General features: G+C 37.4%; 1 protein-coding gene across 3 annotated transcripts in view; it reads right to left on the bottom strand.

Annotated features, from left to right (window-relative positions):
• The window catches only part of nf1a (neurofibromin 1a), a 405866-nt gene that overhangs the window by 196600 nt on the left and 186492 nt on the right, over nt 1-22774 (bottom strand). For all 3 annotated transcript variants that reach the window (XM_039756663.1, XM_039756665.1, XM_039756666.1), the window contains 3 exons: nt 1781-1939; nt 1361-1458; nt 115-261 (listed from right to left, as the gene is read on the bottom strand). In XM_039756663.1, the coding sequence (XP_039612597.1) occupies nt 115-261; nt 1361-1458; nt 1781-1939 (404 nt within the window). The remainder of the gene's footprint in view (nt 1-114; nt 262-1360; nt 1459-1780; nt 1940-22774) is intronic.

Below are 22774 nucleotides of genomic sequence, written 5' to 3'. Positions count from 1 at the left end.
AACATTAAGAAAACTCTGACCCAAACATCCCTTTAGTGCATTAACATGAAAGCTCTGAAATGAATGACCATATCTATATTTTTACTCTGCTGAGGAAAAAAAAAAAAAACTCACCGGTTACTGGACAAATACTGCCCTATTTTCTCTTGATTGTTCCACAGCAAGCGGTGCAATGCCAACACATTCCCATCACTGATAAATGACAAGCTGTGATTAACTGTGTCAGTAGCTGGGCAGTCTGATGCAATGTCAAGGAAGAATCTGAAAGTAATTTTAAAAAAAAAGCAACTGTCAGGTGGCAACCTTGCCAGAAAAAAATCAATCAATCAATAAATAAATAAATAAACAAACTTATAAATGGAGATCACATTAGGTACTTTCCCACCACAGGAACTTTTTTTCAGGAAAAAGGAAGCTTATAGAAACTCAGGAACTTTTGTAACATTCCCAATGCAGGTAACCTAGCCATTTGCAGTTCCTAGTACTTTTTTGGGTCCTACTTCAGGAAGCTAAAACTACAATAAATTCAACCAAGAACTATTGTGAGTGAAGCTTGAGCGATGAATTGTTCTGACTTGTTGAACACAAGCACTGGCACCATCTCATAAATCTGTTACTAGTTTCAACTTCATGGGAGTCACTGATGAATATGGAGTGCTGCACTTCGCACCATATCACACTTCATAGCAACCTTTCTAGCCTGCTGCAGCAAAGCAAAAAGGCAGGATGTCCCCCAAGAACTCCTAATTGTGCCACACTTTGTACAGCATCGCTCTTCAAAGGCTCCTCCTTTGTGTGCCATGCTATGCACTGCATCTAAGCAATATTCTTGCCCCATGAAGTCACAAATGGTTCAAAGCAATATGATGAGGGGATCCTCTGTGAATTTCTGATCACACCACATCACTCTTCATACCCATGTCCATGGTGAACCATACCATGCACTGCACTGAAACAATAATCACCCCTATGAACTCCCGAATGTGCCTCACTTCACAAGTCACATATTTACATAAAATTTACAGGTCCTATTCTGCGTTGAGAACACAACACACAAAAGTAGCCAAGAATAACAAGTGGCTCAGGGTCTATATGGTACAGGAACTCATTTGTTCCAGAAAACAATGTTCCTGAGTTGTGAAAAGACTTATTAATATATACAGCATGGTAAAAAATAATACATTCTTAATTACTCTATCTGAAAAAAAATACTAAAAACATTATTACACAAATTACATCAAAAATAATTCAGTTAGTACATTTAAAAAGGCAGTCTGTGAAACAAACTTTTAAGATATAAGACCACTTATCACAGGACAAAGAAATATTTGCTGAAGCGACAAAGCATTTCAAAATATACCTTCTTGCTGCATCAAAATTACTTTTAACAAAGTCATTGAAAGGCCTCATATGTTCTTCTTTTGTAAATACAACATGATTAGCAATGCTTTGAAGAATCTGAGGGAAGAAAAATAAGGATAATAGCATTTTTAGATACAATAATAATGTTTTTAATACATAGAACATAGTTAAATTCAATTGCTTTGTGTGTCTGTGGATGTTATTGTACTACTGTCACTAGCCTTTGGGAGACATTCAAATACGAAGTACATTTTTTTAATGTACACTTGACATTAAACAGAAAATACTGTTATCAGGGTTAATAGTTGTAGAGATTCAGATTTACGTAACTATTAAAAAAGTTTAATTTATAAAATTCTCTAAAAACAGTTACCATACACTCTATGGCATAAAATAATTCAAAGCATGTTTTAATTACTTTAGACATAAGCTTTAGGCCTCTTTCAATCCTGGGATGAGGCTTCTTTTCCAAAATTCCTGCTTCATAAGGGGAAACAATAGCAGGGTTGATAAATCTGAGAAACATGGCACTTCCAACTGCACCGATGCTGTTCTGTGGAAACCGCTGACTTACAACCTAAAATAATATGACAAAAAATAAAGGGGACAACAGTATGGAGGTAGATCAGTGGATGCACAAAGTACAAGCACAAGAAAAACAACAGGTTGAAGAAGAAAAAAAAGGGGATTGAGGTAACATGACCCAAAGTTAAATAAACTAAACTAAAGAAAAAGAAAAAAGAACAAAACCAACCTGAACTTCATATATTAACTCACTATTAAGACACTGGCATCTGAAATTCCTATATAACCAAAGGCTCAGAACAGTGGTCAAATTAAATACAGTATGTGGGTGATGCTGAGATGCATAAAGGACAAGGGGTGATCAAAAGATTTTGAGCATGAACATGACTGGGGAATTCTATTGTCATAAAACCAAGCGAACACAGATAGTAAAGAATGCAAAATTTAATTTTTTAATTTTGTTACAATACAGAACAGATAAGATGACACTTTTTATTCCTAATAAATACATAAAGAGATGAATAATTCTACTATAGAATGATGAACATGGTGATAACATGAAGAGCACATTGTCCAAAACTACAGTGAACACAAAAGAGTAAGAGCAAATCACCCATCTCTCACACCATAATCCAGTTCAAGGTTTCAGGGAGTCAGTATTAACTCTGCCAATAGTTGGCCACAAGGACCTTAGAATTACTTAAATGAACTATCTGGAATATCATTAAGAACAAAAACACCCTAGTAAGATCACTAATCACAAAGGGACTAGTAGGCCAAGGAAGAGCTTCACTATTTCACATTCTTCATGGGGACAAATGTAAATGTGTCAGATGCTACTATCTGCAGAAGACTTCATGTACAGAAATACAAAGGTCACACTGCAAGATGCAAACCACTAGTTAGCCACAAAAAACTGGATGGCCAGATTACAGTTTGCAAAACAATACTTAAAAGACCCTGCAAAATTCTGGAAAAAGGTCTTGTAGAAGAGACAAAGATTAACCTCTATCAGAGAGATGACAAGAGCAGAGTGTGGAGATGAAAAGGAACTGCCTGAGATTTAAAGTATGCAACCTCTTCTTTTACACATGGTGGTGACGGTGTTATGGCTTGTGCATGTATGGCTACAACAGGTACTGGAACACTTAGTTCATTGATGATGTAACTATTGATGGCCATTGCATAATAAATTTTGAATACTGAAGAGAAAACTTAAGGGGACAAGCCCCAGAAACAAACAAGAGCTAAAGATGGCTGCATTAGAGTCTTGGCAGAGCATAACCAGAGAAGATACACAGTACCTGGTGTATGAATCAAAGATCAGAAGCAGTCATTGCATGCAAAGGATAGGCAATAAAGTACTAAATATGACTGCTATAAAATGCCTACCATTGCTTGGCCCAAACATTACGGTGCCATGAAATGGGGGGACCATGTAAAAAAAAAAGTGTTGTAATTTCTACATGGTGTACCTGAATGTATGCTAATTAAATTAAAGTCTGAAATGTGCACTTTAATCATGTCTCAATGGTTTGGATAGTATTTTTAAACTATCAAGCACTGGAGGAACATCAAGGAAAAATGTGCCTTTGTCCTAAACATTATGGAGGGCACTATTAATACATAAAATTAGATTTTTTTCATGCACACACATTTTAATATGCATATATTTTCAGGGTTACTACACTTTGTTCTGGACTAAGAAGTTGCTGGGTTGACTTTCTTAAAATTTTTGACTTGGCTTTATCTTGCACATATTCAACCAGAAAATGTGTTGAATACCTTAGGTAGTCTACAAGAATGGATAAGGGCTGAAGATAACCAAAGGAATACAAACTACAGTGTTACAGAACCTCTTCATTCAGTTTAGTTTAGATAAATGCTGCACATTGCTTAGGCATACCCTGGTCAGTTCTGTAACAGAAAGAAATTAGACAGAATGGCAATCAAAATGTAGATGAAAAATATTGTCTGACACCTATCACACTGAAGGCAAGCAAATCAATTAAGGCACACAAATCGATTAAGGCACACAACTTGACAACACAATAAATGACTGACAATACAAAAGCAGACAGAATTTAAGGAGACTGTATTACACAAATGTAAAACAATGGATTGTTATTGTATTACCAGTATATGCACCATCGCAAAGTGGTTCACCAAGCAATAAGTATTACAGTACAGTAACAGCTATACACAGTAATTAATACATTCAGTTGAAACACACAGAACACAAATAAAAATACAAATGCTGAAATGGTAGACACTAGAAGGAGATAAGAAGTTAATGACAATTTTTAAAACCCAGTATCATAAATGGTGTTTTATAAATTAAAAACTAAAATATAAATTTATCAGAGAGGTATATGGTAAAAACAAAAAGGTTATAGTTAATGGAAAATTGATACAGTCTGGCTAGAGCTCTTATGGATAGCTACTAAGTTAGCATACAGTACTATGGTATCATATTTATCATAGTGAGAAAAAGTTAATAAAAATAAGATATACAGTGATCCCCCGCCTATCGCGGAAGTTACGTTCCAGACCCTTCAGCGATAGGTGAAAATCCGTGATATAGAAAGACCATATAAATAAACTTTTTTTATATAGTTTAAGCCTTAAAATACCCATCCTACGCACTTTAAACACATGTAAACTTATTAAAACACACTTTGTAAACACATATGATATGTGGATGTCGGGCTAAGGATATGAGTAACATTTCTCTATTATAAAACATTTTAACGTCATGCAAGACAAGGCAGTGAGACAGAAGAACAGCTACTATACAGGCTTTTAAATGATTGATGCGCAGATTGTAGCGTGCCTCTGGGCGGGTCGGGTTTGAAAGAAGCGATCGAGACCAGATCATCTTGGACAGACACTTTGACGACACGCAAGACTAGACGTTACGCCCGACTTACAAACAATTTAAAACAAGTTCACTGACATCTAACCTAGCAGTTGTTGGAATGCTTTTGGCAGACGAACTTCAGGTGCTCCCAGCTCTTAAAACAACGATAAGCAGAACACACAGCTTGCCAGCAGCAGCTGCAGAAAGCCAGCAGATGATCCGAGCACTTCAATCACAACCCTCACAACCCCCACTCCTCCTCCTTCAGAATGCGCAGAGCGACAAGCAGAATAGGCATCTTGGTAGAAGCAGCACAAAGCCAGTAGCTGATCCATCCACTTCTGCTTAGTGTGCGTTCAGCTCTCCCCCTTCACAAAGCGAGCAGCAGAGACGCGAAGTGGCAAAAGGACAACTGCTGTACAGGCTTTTAAGTGACTGACGCAAAGTGCAACAAGCACAACACACAGCTGGCAAGCAGCAGCAGCAAGACACCAGCTGAACTGATCGCATCTCTTTACCGTGCGTTCAGATCCAATCTTCACAACGCGAGCAGAGTTATAAGTGTCGCAAGAAAGAGATTTAACCACACCCAGGGGCAGGAAATAACAGGACAAATATTGCTTTTACAAAAGTTTGAAAGTAAAAATGAAAATAATGAATATGTAACAATTCCCATGAAAATAACAATCTCTTTAAATTGTTGATCCGGTAAACCAAACCCAGGGGTGGGTGAGTGAAGCAAGCAGGGGGCCAAGCTCCCTGGTAATAATAATAGTATTAATAAATCCACGATGTAGTGGAGGCACAATAGCGATATACTGGGGGATCACTGTATCAATTAAGTGCTGTAACAGGTTGGTCATCAGCCTAGAACTGAGCCTCACAAACATTTAGGCCAAGAGATCAACACAGCAAAAATGAATACTATATATACCAAGCTTCACTGAGCAGGATTTTGACACAGTAAGCAGAACAGTATTCCAAGATTTCTGAGCACCTATATATGTCAGTAGCAGAGTTTTTATTAAATTATATAAAGTACTGAGTAAAGGTCTTAACTGAGGGTGGGTGGTAGGACCAAAAATGTATATAATTTAAAATGATGATGGTTATAGTATATATCACTGTATAATTGATTTGCATATACTTTCAGACCTAATCCAGTTTAGATGCTGCAGTTGGCCCAATGTTTTTATACTTTAATAGTGAGTAGTTCTTTTCATAAGGACCATTTTAATAATTTAAAGTGATAATAATAATGCTTTATTTATATACCACCTTTCACATGCTCAAAGCCTTTCACAGAGTTTCAGAATAAATAAAAGGGAAAAATACAAAATAATATGAACATAAAAGACTAAATAAAGATAAATAGGGAAAACACAAAGGTTTGAATTAGAATAACAGAATTACTTATTTATTTAAAGTGCTTCTGTAAAGAGCCAAATTTCCCCCTGAAGACAAATAAATTTCATTTGTTCGACATATCATCCTATACATAAGTCATGATACAAATGCAAATCATCCTGAGCACCAGGACATAGAATTAAAGTGAAAGGAAGGGATAGAATGCCAGATTATATTCCTGAACAAATTAGTTTAAGTTGTTTTTTAAAAGAATGATTTGAGTCAGCTAATTTATATACAAAATCTTTATTGTAATAGATAAAAAATAAGAACTGAACAAGAAATAAAAATACATAAATTGCACACACAAAATCTTTGAAAATGGAAACTGTATGGATTATACAGCCCTCTATATCCACAGGTTCGGCATCTGTGGGTTCAAGCAATAACAGATCAAAAGTAAAAAAAATTAAAAAATGAAAAGATTTAAAAAGCAAAATTTGAATATATCACATGGTTAGGACTTTGCTGAATCCTCACAAATTAAGTGATGTGGCATTCCCTGCAGTAGCCTCGCATCTACTCGAGGGATAACAACATGGCCAAAACCACTGCAAAAGTGATTTGATGATATAAAGTAAAAGAAAAACAAGCTGCCTAAAACAATGTTTCTAAGTAAAATATCTGTAACTGTCAAGCCTCAGCATTCAATGCTGGAAGATTCTCAGTCGTCAACCTCCACAGGTCCAGACATTAGTATTGTAGCAACCTCAGCAGCTGGAACTGTGTGGACACAGTACTTAGAGAGCACCTTCATCACATCATCTGGCTGCTAAAAACCAAGTGAGTACTGGAATTGGACCCTAGGCTTGTGTCAGCTCGCAGAGAGTCAGAACAACTCTGTGCATGTAGGCTGCATCTGACCTGTATAGTGTGGTACCTGGGTGGCATGCATGAGGTTGCCAAAGGACAAAGTAGCTATCAGATTAAAGAGGCTATTTCTATTCCTCCATCTCTCTTTCCCACAGGGTTGTTGCAGTAATACTGAGTGTCTTTCAAAGCAACACTTGTGTTAACACAGTGTGTGTGAGAGAGAATAAATGTATAATTTATCTATTTATAATTCTAGTTTCTGTATAGAAGAGCCAAGCAAAATGACACCTTTTATTGGCTAACTAAAAAGATTACAATATGCAAGCTTTCGAGGTAACTCTGGCCCCTTCTTCAGGCAAGATGTAATTTTGAAATGTAATGCAATCTTGCCTGAAGAAGGGGCCTGAGTTGCCTCGAAAGCTTGCATATTGTAATCTTTAGTTAGCCAATAAAAGGTGTCATTTTGCTTGGCTCTTCTCTACATTCATGGCTAACACGGTACAACACCCTAGTACTAGTTTCTGTATATAATTGTATTTTTAGTATTTCTCCTTCAGATCGTTAAATGAAAATAATCTAAGTGTTGAAAGAAAGAAAATGTTACATTGCTGCGAACATGTTCCTTGTTATTATTCGCTAAACAATACAGTACTGTCTACCATTTATTTACATAGCATTTACATTGTATTTGGTATAATTAGTAATCTAGAGATTATAGTATACAGGAGGATATGCGTAGCTTATATACAAATATTACACAGTTTTGTTTTATTTTACATATGGGACTTCAGCATCAATGGATTTTTTATACAGAGGGGGCACTGGAACTAAACTCCCACAAATATACAGGACCGATTGTACAATAAAATAATGAAAGACAAGATTTGACAATAAAAAATAAATATTCAAAGAGCTATTCTTCCTAGTTCCTTTAGTTCCACATTGAATGCATGCCTAACTAGACTTTTATATTACCTTTTGAAACATTTTCATGAACATAAAAGAAAAATTATATAAAGACAAACCAAAGAAAACTAAGATCTCCATTGACTAAATACTGCCATTGCAAAGGCTGTCAAACCAAGCTCTATAATACAGCCTAATAAAAAAAGCTATTACATTTGTCACACTACTGATTTTCAAAATCCTCTTCTTAGAGAAACTGATGTTGGTGGATAATATTTAAAAAGATGTTCTATTAAAGAAACATCATTATTTGTATGAAACAAAATGTCTACAATTCCATTGTTTTCGATAACTTTAAAAAAATACATTTCAACATACATGGATCAAAAGATAATACTTATTGTTGCTTAATTGTAACTTTTATCCATAACTGAAAGTTTTCCCATGCTTTTAAAATCTCTGTAGTACTCTGTTTCCCTTGGTGCCCAAAGCATGCACTTATTTTGTTCAAGGCTATTTTATTACTATTATCACCAGTGTCTGAAGTGGAACAAATAACCATACTCTGATTTATAAGCTTCTTATTAGGTTCATAAAAGTTCAAGTTGGTTGGGCAATGGCCCTCTTCAAAGTTCAAGGTAGCAATCAAATCTCAAAACAATTTTGGATAGCAAAGGGTTGGGGGGTGGCTCCTCTTCAAAGTCCAAAGATACAATCATAAAATGTTTCAAAAGCTAGGAAGGAGGTTTGTGGTTCTGTGTTGCAAGAGAAAACAGTACACCTACTCCCCAATACGTGCCATCTCTTTTGCAAAAAGTAACGAAGACGGCTTCCTGATGTTTTCAACCATAGCAAAAATGATACAGTGTGCACCACTAGGTCATAAGGTACTTTTGGTGTCTTACACGAACATTTCAATTAGATGGTGTCACACACGTGCAATTAGGAGGCAGCTAGAGGGCCTGAACAATAGCAGTACCACACCAGACCAGGGGGTGGCGAGCTGCACTAACTCTCTCTCTCAATCCGCTATAGACCATCTATGGGAAATTCTGCTATTGATGACACCACTTCCGGCACCGGTACCATTAAAGATGTCACTGACGGTCCTGATGACATCACTTCCGGTCCCGAAGACGTCACGTACTGACCTTTAATGCTGCCATGTTCTCACTATCAAATCAGTTCTGTTTTGGATGTTGTACCATTCACTACTCATGAAAAAGTACCCATTTTGCAGCCAGGGATATTATAAACCTGGCTGCCCCAAACCTTTGATGTTTCCTGGGTCTTACTGTGACAATGGTTATTTTATGTGTTCTGTTTTACTGTGTCAATAGAACTGAGAAAATTTTAGAGTTTTAAATATTCCTTTAACAAAAGCTGAAGCAATGCAATAAGATACTTGAAGGGCATTAAAGAAAGAAACTAATATATTAATAGACCATTGTCTAGTTAAAAACAGAATTTTGTAGGCATACAGTATAGCCAACAGCCAGATGAAACCAGTATAACAAACAGCTGTTAATGATCAGTGACATAATATGTAGACTGAAACAAAGTGATTAACTGCACCAGAAAGAGCTGTGTAAAGGAAAAAAAAAAACAGGTCAAGGAACAATGATACAGAAAAGGTGAAGTTGTGTATATGGGCCTGTTTAACCTGCGAATCTTAAAAAATATGAAAAGTGAGCATAGTGACATGACACAAGGTGGTCAACTTGAATTTCAAGGTCTCGCTCAAGCAGGAATTTTGCAGCAGACAGGTTTTCCAGATATGCTATCAAAGCTCTTCTACATAAGTAAAAACATACAGGTAAGGTTAAGGGCTGGCAACACAATGGTTGGCCAAAGGAACTGACTGCAGTGATGGTGAAATGTATCAAGCTCATTTCCCATCGAAAACTGAAAGATATCTCACACAGCTCAGAACTGACAGAAATCACTGGAACCCTAGTACACCCATTCACAGTCTGGACAGGTCTTGTCACTATTGGCCTTCATGGAAGAGCTGTGGGCAAAAAGTAATTCTACTATGAGGAAATAAAACCAAACAACTCACCAACAAATGAAAACACAAGGACTGAGGGTCAGAAAAATGGCAGAAGGTGCTCTGGACTGATGAGTCAAAATATTAACTATTTAGCTCTAACAGAAGGCAGTTTGTCCAGTGATAGGCTGGATAATGATAAATGGCAACCGTGAAGCACAGTGTAGGTTCCCTGCAAGATTGGGGGGTTCATTTCCACAAGCTGACTTAATAACTTAACTTAATAACTTAATCAGCAAAATTATTGCTAAGATGGACCGGCAAATTGTTATGCATCATGCAATATTGTGTTTACTACCCTTTCAAGGTAATGTATTAATTAAAAAAACTTCCATGGCACTGTCTTTTTTAATTATTCCCACTTCACAGCACTTTTTACCTGCTGGCTGAAGTGCAAAAAACAGTCCTTTAAGAACAATGCAACTGCAGACATGTCAAAAGCAAAGCTAAAAAGAATTAGCATTTGAAAAGGAAACCAAACTTCTGCTTATGGTTGAATGCACATAATATTGAGTGGATATAATCTTCTAAAACTACAATTTTTATAACTTAAGAGATCTGGCTATAAAAAAGAACAATATCTAATAAGACAACATAGCAGCAAAAAAATGTTTAAGACCCAAATAATAGTTAAAGGTTTTTGTAACAACAGTTAAAAGTGAAATAGGAGAACAGGCGAAGTCTTTAAAACCAAGATAAAAAAAAATGTGGTCATTCACATCCTGTTTCAGTCTCTAAAGGTACCCCATAAGTGCAAAATGAGTTCAGCATAATTGCTGGCAGTTTAATATTGCTTAAGGAGGATTTGATTGCATGCTGAAGGTCTTCTGCAGTTCCACCCATATTACCATAAATGGAACAGAACACAAGATAACACTTCAAGCACAAACTTAAAGCCCTAAATGAAAACCATGCTAATGATCTCTCTGCTAACAATGACTAATAAGACACAAGCATGTATTTTTCAGAAAAAAAACATATTCTGCTTAAGAATAACTCCACCAAAATAATCCTGATCACAGCCTAACCAAACTAAAGACTGACTGCTTTTAAAGCACCCCGCCAAAAAACAGAATCAATAAAAAGCCACTAATGCAGCCCATGCAATTTCCAAAACTGAAATTTAATGTTTAAGAAAACAAGGAAAGCAATGTATTTTGTAGCAAGGAATGTGCTCCCCAAAAATGTAGAACCTTTAATCTCATAGTCTTCTGTGATTTAATAGCGCTTCCAAAAACACATACCTACACAGAGTTAGGGAAGGTAATCAACAACAAAACACTCAAGCTTTAGAGAAAAAAAGCTGTTAACTTGGCATTTAATGCTGAATTATCTATCTGGTTTAAACAACTTTCAAGAAAAAAAAGCAGTATATCACCAGAACTAAAGTCTCTTGGCATAACAAAGAAAACAGGTGTCTATTTCATTTGTTGTTAAGATTATGGCTCTTCTGCCTTATCAAGTTAGCTTTGCTCAGACAACGGCTGGAAAGTCTGATTTAGTCCAACAACAGAGTACTCAGATGTTAAACCATTGTGATACAGAGCCAGCTAGCCACGGAAGACTGTTAACACATTCTCTATGACTGCCTACTCAAATTAAGGTTAAATAAGAAATACTCCTGTAAATGATACATTTGTTCTAAATGTCTATACTTCTCTATTTAAATACATTTTAGCAAGTTCTTGCTTATATAAAAGACAGAATTCTGAGTTTTAAGAGCCAGACATAAACAAAGATATTTTACACACTACATACTAATGGCATTGTGTTAAATCAAACAACCATCTGTATTTGTTCCTTAACAATCTCGTCCGTTTTGGGAGTTAGATGTCTGAAGCACAACTCTGTTAGCAGCAGTGTTATTTTACCTTTTCTTTTTTATTTTTTAAACTTTCTTCCCAAGGTATCCTATACTTACTAAACCTGAAGGACTTTAATTAAAATAAAAGCAAGTATATATAAGCATGAGTAGCAGAAAAAAGCTAAGAAAGAAATAGAATTGACAGCTAAAGCTTCACCTAAGTTTAAACAGGCCTCAAGTTCAAGGTACAGCCTTGCCAGGGACTGACCTGGAACAAACAGGCATAAAAATAGATATTTGGGAACTTGACGCTGCAGCATCGGCTCTAGCCAAGAGAGGAAATGGGTGTAAAACTGTAAGTGAATCAGGCCAGAAGAAATCGTTGATTCCATGAGTTTCATCGGAACTGAGCATGAGCACCTTACCACTGTCAACTACCCCCTGACAGTCAGCGGCACCGACTCCAACCAGGAGTGCAGAGCACAGAGAAGACTGAACAGAACTGTCCGAGCTGAAGGTATTGATCACAACAATAACTACTGCTCTGGGGGGGATATAAGAAGATATAAAGGACATAAACAGGACAAACAAGAAGCTGCTTCAGGATATTAAAGACGAGAAGGAACGTTCAAGCAATCAATTTGAAGCAACCTATAAATGCATGCTAAAAAAAATTGAGGAAAAAATACAGGAAAATGCGAGTAAGTTTCAGAACAAATTCAGAGCACTTGGTGCTCAGTTTGAAGACATTAAGCAAACGTTTATGACTTGTATTGAAACAGTTGAACAAATGGCATCTACTACTGATGAAAAAGTAATGGCTGAAAATTCCAAATGTGAACTGCTTTGGGACAGACTAGCTGCACTGGAAGATGGATACAGAAGAAATAATATCAGAATCAAAGGTCTCCCTGAAAACTGTGAAACTTCAAACCCAGTGAAATTCATAGAATAATCGGAAAGGATTTTAAATCAGACACCAACATATCAGTAGCTTACCGCATGCGTGCATCGAATGCCTCAAAACCTAGAAGCCTCATAGTACGTTCCGACAAATTTACAATTAAATTAAATTTGATGTCACTTCTCAGACTGAAACAAGAAATTATGTTTGATAATAACCATATTCGCATTTTCCCTGATTTCTCACCTTCAACAGCTGCAAAATATGCCGCATTTTGAAGCATTAAATGGTGCTTACGGAAAGCCAAAATCAGATACAGCCTCTTGTACACTGCTAAATTGAGAGCGGATATTCAAGGCAAGTCCTACATTTTTAGTTCTCCGGATGAAGCAAAAAAAGAACTAGGAAAATTGATCCCAACACTTTTTGAAATAACAACTGTAAGTAACAGTGTGTCCTGGCAAGCAAAGAAGATTTTACCTGTAATTTGGTCCAATCACAATGAGTCTTTGGATGTAATTACACACTCTATTTCCTTCTCTGCTATTTTTACATTTTAATTACAATTATAATAATTTATTTTTCTCCCCAAAGGGGACTGTTTAACATCATACCCTTGGTTTATAGTATCTGCACTGTACTTCCAATAGATATCTCTACTTTAATCCTTCTATGCCGCTTCTGTGGGGCTTGTTTTGTTTTGGACGTTCTCTGTCTCGAGGTATGTCAGAGGGCTGGGACTTTTGGAAGTGGGGTCTAGCTTAATGTGGGGAGGCAAAACAGGGGGTGGGGGAAGCTGAGGGGGGAGAGAAAGAGAGCAAGCTATTTCTAAATTATCCTTTTAACCACCACAATTGTAAGTGTCAACACAGCAATAAGTTTCATAGCAATAACTCCTGGCAAAATTGAAAATTAAGTTTAAAGTTATCTTATGTAATAATGTCCTGCCTTAATTCATGACTACAAAATGTCATCAAAAGTTCAGAAGCAATGTCTCTATGACCAAACAGTAAACTTTGTAAGCTGGAATGTCAAAGGTCTTAATCACAAATTATAGAGAAAGAAAGTATTCTCTCATCTAACAGGTCTAAATGCAAGGACAGTATTTTTACAGGAGACCCACTTATTAAGCAAGGATCAGTTTCGGCTGCAAAGAGATTGGACAGGTCAAATATTCCACTCCAGTCATACAAAGAAAAAGCTAAAGGTGTGGTAATTTTAAGAAATAGAACAATTTAATTTGTAGTATCAGATATAGTATCTGATTCTAAAGGGCAATATGTGATCGTTATATTTAATCGTATTTATTTAATTGTAAAGTGATTTTGTTAAATATCTACACACCCAATGTGGAAGAGAGAGACTTCATCCAAAGCGTAGTTGCATCCATTCCTAATGTGAACACTCATAAAATTATAATGGCCAGAGACTTTAAATGTGTTTAAATCCAGACCTTCAGCCACTGGGTCGATGACATTTAAGGGCTCGTTTACACTTCACGCTAAGAACGCATACGCACAATCATCATGGCCACGCGTTGCAACGTTCATTTGACACATCCTCTGAGCAGGTCCTCAGAAATTAACACAACGCATGCACGATTTGCAGTACCAGCAAAAAGTCGGGGGGTGCAGTGTGATAAAAGTCGGAACATGTTGTCAGAGTATCTGTTTACTATCTACATGTGACAGAAAGCCTCTATGCGGATACTAGTATAATCGATGTACGTGTTGTGGAAGACTGCCGGCTTCCGAGGCCGGTCCGCACCCCCAGGCCGACAGGAGGAGCTCTCCCGACAGCGGGATCATGCCCCGAGGTCCAGCAGGGCCTTATGGACTCTGTGGTGTTTATACACAGCCCTGCTGGATACCTTGGGCGCCACCAGGAGTCGCTGTGGGGGGACTTATGGGCTCTGTTGTGCCTTATGACCCGGGAGTACGTCACGGTCACGTGACAGGAAGGTATGGCGTGCTCCCGGGTTGAAGTAATAGACTGATTGCCCTGACCCGGAAGGAATAAGGAACTGTGGACTGCTGGGACAGGAACACCTCCGGGTCAGGGGCTATAAAAGGACGCTGCCTCAGTCCAGACACTGAGCTGTGCTGGGTGGGAGAGGAGCAAAGTGTCTGGGCGAGGAGGAGAGGTTATTGTGTTTATTATTAGTGGATAGTGATTTGTGAGTAGTGTGGAAGGTGCTTGGTGCACTGTGGAAAATAATAAAAAGGTCGTGGACTTTTACCGGGTGTTTGGAGTCATACCTGAGGGTTCAAGGGTGCACTACTGCCCCCTACTGCCACAGTGTGTACGTGTTTCAATGTTTGATGAATGGTTCAATGTGGTGAAGCAAAATGCCGACACACAGATGCATTCATGGTGCTTTTATATTCAAGCATTACATATTCCCGATCATAATGATAGGATACATTTTAAAAGTCTCACATACCATCTTTTGTGCCGTCTTTTATTTTTCCTGGGGCTTACTCCTGACCTGGCAGCAGCGGCAAACAGCAATAGATCACCACACAGAACACATTAATGTATGATATTCAAACTCTCTGCAACTTTAAAATTGTTAGATTTATACTTGATATTACTTTCATGACGAAATGCATTAAAGTATGTATGTTACATTTTAAAGATAAATCGTTAGTTTAGTTTAAATAATGAATGCTGTTAATAATTACACACACATTGGGACCATGGCAGAGCGGTAGCACTGCTGTCTCACAGGGAGTCACATCGCTCGTATTCCCTGCCTATATTTGCATGTTTTCCTGCTGGGTTTCTACAGTGTGCTCCGGATTCCTTCCAAAGATATGCAGATTTGGTGACACTAAAATGACGCTAGTGTATGTGAGTGCTTGTATTCACCTTGCGATGAGCTGATGCCCCGTGTAGGGATTGTTTTTGCCTTGTGCCCAATACTAGCTGGAAAGGGGCACATCCCTGGATTGATGGATTTAATCATTAAACATCCTTGAAAGAGATATTGCAGTAAGGTGTCATCAGAATTTAATGGGTGTTTCAGGCAATTCACAACACGGTGAAACTGAACCTGTTCTCACTGTGATAATACCTTGCACTGCCACCTGGTGGATTCTTCCAGATTTACGTAAAGTACGCAAGCAAGTATAAACAGTAAAATGCTTGCGTAGCAGTGGCATCCACTGGAGCATGCATCACATGAAGTATAAACCCAGCCTAACACTGCAAAAACAATTACACAGTTTGTAATTGATAATAACTTATCAGAACCTTGGTGATTTCTAAATCCAAACTCAAAAGCATATCCCTTCTTCTCACCATACATCATAGTTATTCAAGAATTGATTATTTCTTCATAGATAACAATTTTTTGGCCACGATCAAATTTTGCAAGTACAACGCTATTATTATCTCATGGAGCTCAAATCATTATGCCCCACATACACATCTCGCAGCTGGCACCTAAAACTCATTTTTTATTAAATGACAAGAACTGTACAGAATTTATATCAAATAAATTTGATTTTTTTTAAAGACAAATACATCCTCAGAGGTCTCTGCAGGAATACTCTGGGAAACTCTGAAGGTATTTTTAAGAGGACAGACATTTCATATTGCTCCCATAAAAAATAAATTGGAAACGAAGAAGGCATCAGAGTTAATCAGTGAAACTACCAGAATTGTTTAAGAACACGGCAGGTTCCCATATTCTATAGAAAAAGACAGCTTTGCATTCAGACCTCAACCTCTTCACAACAAAAGAAATGGAACAACTTATTTTAAATCGCAACATCATTACTATGAACACAGAGGCTAATAAGATCTTAGCTCAAGAAATCCAAAACCAGGAAGTTAGCAATACCAATTCAGAGGGAGACGAAATCATTGGCTATAAAAATATAATGCACATATTTAGAGACTCCTATAAGTCCTTATATTCTGTTACATTTAAAGAAGAAAAGACATAATCTAATGCATTTTTCAATGCATTACAGATAGCACAGCTAGATACTCTCAGTGCAGAGGAATTGGATGAACCTCTGACACTCTCAGAATTACCAGATGGTATAAACTCACTTCAGAGTGGCAAAAGTAGCAGGCCCTGATGGCTTCCCTGCCAAATTTTATAAAAAATGTTCAATTAAGTTAGGTCCCCTTTAATTAGCAACAGTTACAGAAGCAAGAGACAATAACATTCCACCTCAAACATTTTGCCAAGCATTAATTACTGTCTTTCCTAAGAAAAATAAGGACTTATTACAATGTGCATCATAGAGACCAATCTCACTTCAGAATAATGATGTTAAGCTACTCTCAAAAGTTCTGCTAGAAAGATAGAGAAAGTGTTTCCTTCTGTAATATCATAAGACCAAATCGGATTTATTAAAGGCAGACACTTAACTTCCAATCTACAAAACCTGTTTAATGTAATATATACACCCATGAAATGATCCCAAGATAAAGGGCATTATTAGAGAAGGACAGAAAATATCACTATATGCAGATGATATGGTACTATACTGTATATCAGATTCACAAAATACTGTGCCTACAGTCCTAACAGCACTAGTAGAATTTCAAAAGATATCTGGACTCAAAATTAATTTGAATAAAACTGTGCTTTTTCCAGTGAACTCTCTAGCACACAATTTTAGAATGGACACCCTCCCTTTTATCATCAAAGATCAGGTTAAATACCCTGGGGTAAATGTCACAAGTAAACATAAAGCTCTTTTCATCAACAAAATTTTTGCTGTCTACATGAAAAAACTTAAAGACATGCACAGATGGTATACCCTCCATCTCAGTTTAGCAGGGAGAATTAACACTGTCAAGATGAATATCCTTCCAGCCACAGGGGATGCACAAACCAGTTTGCTTCTTTGTGCTGGTCCCAAGCCAGTATAAATGGGGAGGGTAACGTCAGGAAGGGCATCCAGTGTAAAACTTTGCCAAATCAATATGCGGACAACAATACAAATTTCCATACCAGATTGGTCAAGCCCCGGGTTAATAACGACCGCCACCAGTACTGTTAGCCAACAGGGTGCTGGCAGAAACTGGGCTACTGTTGGCCTAAGAAGAATAAGAAGAAGAAGAAGAGAGGGAGATGTGCCCGGAGGCAGGAGGAGAGGAGGAAGGTAAAGACAGTGGAACTGAGGGTAGGAACTTTGAATGCTGGCAGCATAACTGGTAAGGGGAGAGAGATATGATGGAGAGAAGGAAGGTTGGATGAAGTGATGAACAGTGTACCCAAGGGACAGAAAGTGGTGATTAGAGTGGATTTAAATGGACATGTTGGTGAAGGGAACAGAGGAGGTGATGGGTAGGTATTTTGTCAAGGAGAGGAATGAAGAAGGTCAGATGATGGTGGATTTTGCCAAAAGGATGGACATGGCTGTGGAGAATATGTACTTTAAGAAGAGGGAGGAACATAGGGTTACGTACAAGAGTGGATGAAGATGCACACAGGTAGATTACATTCTAGGTAGAAGAGTCAATCTGAAGGAGATTGAAGGCTGCAAAGTGGTGGCAGGGGAAAGTGTAGTTAAGCAGCATAGGATGGTGGTCTGTAAGATGACGTTGGAGATCAAGAACAGTAATAGAGTGAGGGCAAAGTCAAGGATCAAATGGTGGAAGTTGAAAAAAGGAAGACTGCAAGGTTAAGTTTATGGAGAAGGTGAGACAGGCACTGGGTGGTAGTGAAGAACTACCAGACAGTTGGGAAACTACAGCAGACGTAGTAAGGGTGACAGCAAGAAGGGCGCTTGGCGTGACATTTGGACAGAGGAAGGAGGAAAAGGAAACCTGGTGGTGGAAAGGGGAAATATAGAGAGTATACAGAGGAAGAGGATGGCAAAGATTAAGTAGGATAGTTAAGAGAGATGCAGAAAGCAGACAAGAGCACAAGGAGATAAGGCGAAGGTGAAGAGAAAGATGGCGAAAACTAAACAAAAGGCGTATGATGAGTTGTATAAGAGGTTGGACACTAAGGAGGGAGAAAATGACTTGTACCAATTGGCTAGACAGAGGGACTGAGCTGAGAAAGATGTGCAGCAGGTTTGGGTAATAAAGGATAAAGATGGAAACGTACTCACAAGTGAGGAGAGTGTGTTGAGCAGATGAAAAGAGTACTTTGAGAGGCTGATGAATGAAGAGAACGAAGAGGATGGATGATATGGTGATAGTGAATCAGGAAGTGCAACAGATTAGCAAGGAGCAAGTAAAGACAGCTATGAAGAGGATGAAGAATGGAAAAGCCGTTAGTCCAGATGACATACCTGTGGAAGCATGGAGGTGTTTAGGAGAGATGGCAGTGGAGTTTTTATCCAGATTGTTTAATGGAATCTTGGAAAGTGGCAGATGCCTGAGGAGTCTAGAAGAAACATACTGGTTCTGATATTTAGGAATAAGGGGGATGTGCAGGACTGTAGTAAGGCCAGAAGGAGATGCATTGCGTCTTTGTGTACCTGGAGAAAGCATAGGACAGGGTGCCTCGAGAGGAGCTGTGGTATTATATGAGGAAGTCGGGAATGGCAGAGAAGTATGTAAGAGTTGTACAGGATATGTACGAGGGAAGTGTGACCGTGGTGAGGTCTGTGGTAGGAGAGACGGATGCATTCGAAATGGAGGTGGGATTACATCAGGGATTGGCTCTAAGCCCTTTCTTCTTTGTAATGGTGATGGACAGGTTGAAAGAGGAGATTAGACAGGAGTCCCCGTGGACTATGATTTTTGCTGATAACATTGTAATCAGTAGAGATAGTAGGGAGAAGGTTGAGGAGACCCTGAAGAGGTAAAGACATGCTCTGGAGAGAAAAGGAATGTCTACAGGATGGCAGTGAGACCAGCTATGTTATATGGGTTGGAGACGGTGGCACTGACCAGAAAGCAGGAGACAGAGCTGGAGGTGGCAGAGTTAAAGATGCTAAGATTTGCATTGGGTGTGACAAGGATGGACAGGATTAGAAATGAGTACATTAGAAGGTCAGCTCAAGTTGGATGGTTGGGAGACAAAGTCAGAGAGGCGAGATTGCGCTGGTTTGGACATGTGAAAAGAAGAGATGCTGAATATATTGGGAGAAGGATGCTAAGGACAGAGCTATTTCCAAATTAGAAACTTTGCTAAACACAATCTGCCCAATGTTCCTCACCTCCCATCCATTTCTATTCTGAAAGAAATATTGATCAGTCATGAGGACTCAGACAGTATTTCTATAATATATAAAAACATTTTAAAGTCGCTTTCTTTCTAAGATCTCAGAATACAGTGGGTAAAGGATTTCTTACTCAACATTTCAGAAAAATATTTGAAGGCAAACATGCATGAATTCCCTGTAGCTCCATATGCGCAAAGCATACAATTATTCTACTTAAATATTGGCATAGCTAAGGTTTTTGGGGGTGGGGGGGAACGGGGGTTGGCATAGGGGGAGGTCTGCCCCGGGCGGCACATATTTGGGGGCGTCATTATTGGCCAAAAGGCTCAGTACAATTCGTTTGGAAGCAGCAGGGTTCGGAAAAATATCACTCATGAATGAAAATGGTCAAATTCTCTGATTTTTAACCACAAATGCTTGAAAAGTAATGTTCAGGCTGTCCTCCTGTGACGGCATCAGACACAGCAGTTGAAATTTATGAGGCAATAACAAACATTAAAAAAATTACACCGATAATAATTTCTAGGAAGATGAACAACTAATTTACAATTTATAATTTTGTTTATTTATCAATCCAAATGCGTTCTTGCTCTGCGCAGAAAACATCCCCACCAATCACTTGTACCCTACTTTGGTTCTGGTTTTCATAGCGTAATTCTATTAAACAAATAATTAGAACACGGCTTATCAGTGCGTCTATACTATATTCTTGCCTAGTTGATGCTTATAAATATATATAAAAAATGATTGCTGTTTCTTTATATATGAATAAATCTATGCAAAATGTATCTTAATTTTTCTCTATACGTCATTTTAATTTTCTATTTAAATAGTTTAACATATTCAGATATATTGGAGGGTGGCAAATTGAAGCCCCGCCCCGCCCCGAGCAGCACGAACTCGAGCTACGCCACTGAACTTAAAATCTTTTATCGAGCACATCTATCACGTTAAAAATTGTCCAAAATGTTTCCAGGACAAGATCCCACCTGCGAACGTTTCAGTCGAGCTCCAGCCTCATTGAGCCATATGTTTTGGGCGTGCACTAAATGAACATCACTCTTGACCAAAATCTTTAAATGCCTATCAGACAGCCTTGGTGTCACAATCACACCTTTAAATGCCTATCAGACAGCCTTGGTATCACATTCACACCTAATCCATTAACAGATGTGTTTGGTATACTCCAAGATTGGCTTAAAGTAGACAAAAATAAACCAACTGTAATTGCCTTTACTTCACTATTGGCACGTAGACTTATTTTGTTCAACTGGAAGAATCGAAACCCACATCTTTTAAGTCAGTGATGTTATCTACAATACTGATGTTATGTACTATTTGAAATAGGAAAAAATCAAATTCCCACTTGGAGGATCTGTTCAAAACTTTCTTAAAACCTGGCAGGATCTAATCAATAACATTTTAGAATAAGATTTTATATTGGGGGGAAAGAATACTCTTCCCTCTTTTCGACTCTTAAAAGTTTTACTCTGGCTGTTGGCCTTCCTCTCTTTCTGTTGTGTAGGGGTTGAACTGAAGTTAGTTTTGTCAAGTTAGACTTGTTTGTATGTAATGTTACTTGCTTTTAATACATTCAATAAAAAAATCATAAAAATAAAATTTAATAAATATTAAAGGAATACTCCACCCAAAAATGATCTTTATATGTTTCTTACCACCAGTGTATACTGATAGCCAAGAAAGATTTGAATCTATTTTTTTCACTGAGAAAATATAAGACAAAATCGCTGCATGAGAAGGACCTAACAATGATCAGCAGTGAACAATGACAAATTATGTGAAAAATTTTCACATTAACTTGTGTTGCATAACCCACACAAAACTTATTCGGTCAAATATTCAAAATGTGCAAAAACAAATTATTAAATACTCAGTAAAGGAAAAACAGAGCAAATCATTAACAGGAAGCAAAAAACATCATGGGAAGTACTTTTTGAATTGAAGGCTTGCGTCTTCCCCTTATTTGATGGTTAACAGTCCTGTCTCTAATTCAAAAAATCTTTCCCATGATGCATTAGCTTCCTGTTTATGAGTTAATCACTTTGAGTATACAACTGGATAACTGACACATATAATATGTAACACAAGTAACATGTGATTCTTTTTTTCCATGGATGTTTATTACATCATCAGCCGATATCCAGTGTTGGCCACTATTGTGTCCTTTCCTATCTGAAGCATTGTTATTTCATTTCTCCACAAAAATATGTGATTAAAAATTTTTCTCAGGAACCTCTACAAATATTTGGGGTAAGTAACATAAGACAAATATAAGTTTTGAGTGGAGTATTTCTTTAAGGTATTTGCAAACACAAAATAAAAAAATTCTTAATTTCTGTTTTGACATGTTTGAATCGTATGTCACAAAACATCATAGTGATGAGAACAATCAACATATAATTAACATGGAGTATATATACGTAGTATGGGTAGAATAAAAACCGATTACTGTTATACAAAAAACTTACATTAACAAATTATGTTTTAGTCTGTAGTGTACATTAATATTGAGCACAAATAAAAAAGAAGTTTAAATAATTATGGAAGCCAGTGAAACCCCAATATAAATTTCAGTCTAAGGAAAATCTTATTTGTGATGCTATCTATTCACATAAGAACTGCAAAGAATAATAATCCTTTGTCACCTTAACAAGTCAAAACAAAATCATAAAACTGTAGTACCACACAACTTTAAAACATAATAAAAAAATCACTAAAGAAATTCTACTGTCTGTGGTCACTAAGATCATATTTATTTAAGTGTTGAAAATTTCCTCCGCCCCTTTATGTCTTCATGTTTACTCTTAATGCTAGAGAAGATTTTTCTGTTGTCAGTGCACCAAATCTAGTTGAAATGTTATTGCAAATCTTTATACCCAAAGATTGGAAGAGATTAAGTAATAGTGACCAAAAGTTAAATCATTATCACACAAAATGAAATATGTATATGTGGCATTTTTAAAATGTTTGAGCTTTT

The sequence above is a fragment of the Polypterus senegalus genome, chromosome 6 (assembly GCF_016835505.1).
Source record: "Polypterus senegalus isolate Bchr_013 chromosome 6, ASM1683550v1, whole genome shotgun sequence".
Classification (NCBI taxonomy): Eukaryota; Metazoa; Chordata; class Cladistia; order Polypteriformes; family Polypteridae; genus Polypterus; species Polypterus senegalus.
The sequence above is the reverse complement of the archived record's forward strand: the minus strand, read 5'-3'. Positions and strand labels throughout refer to the sequence as shown.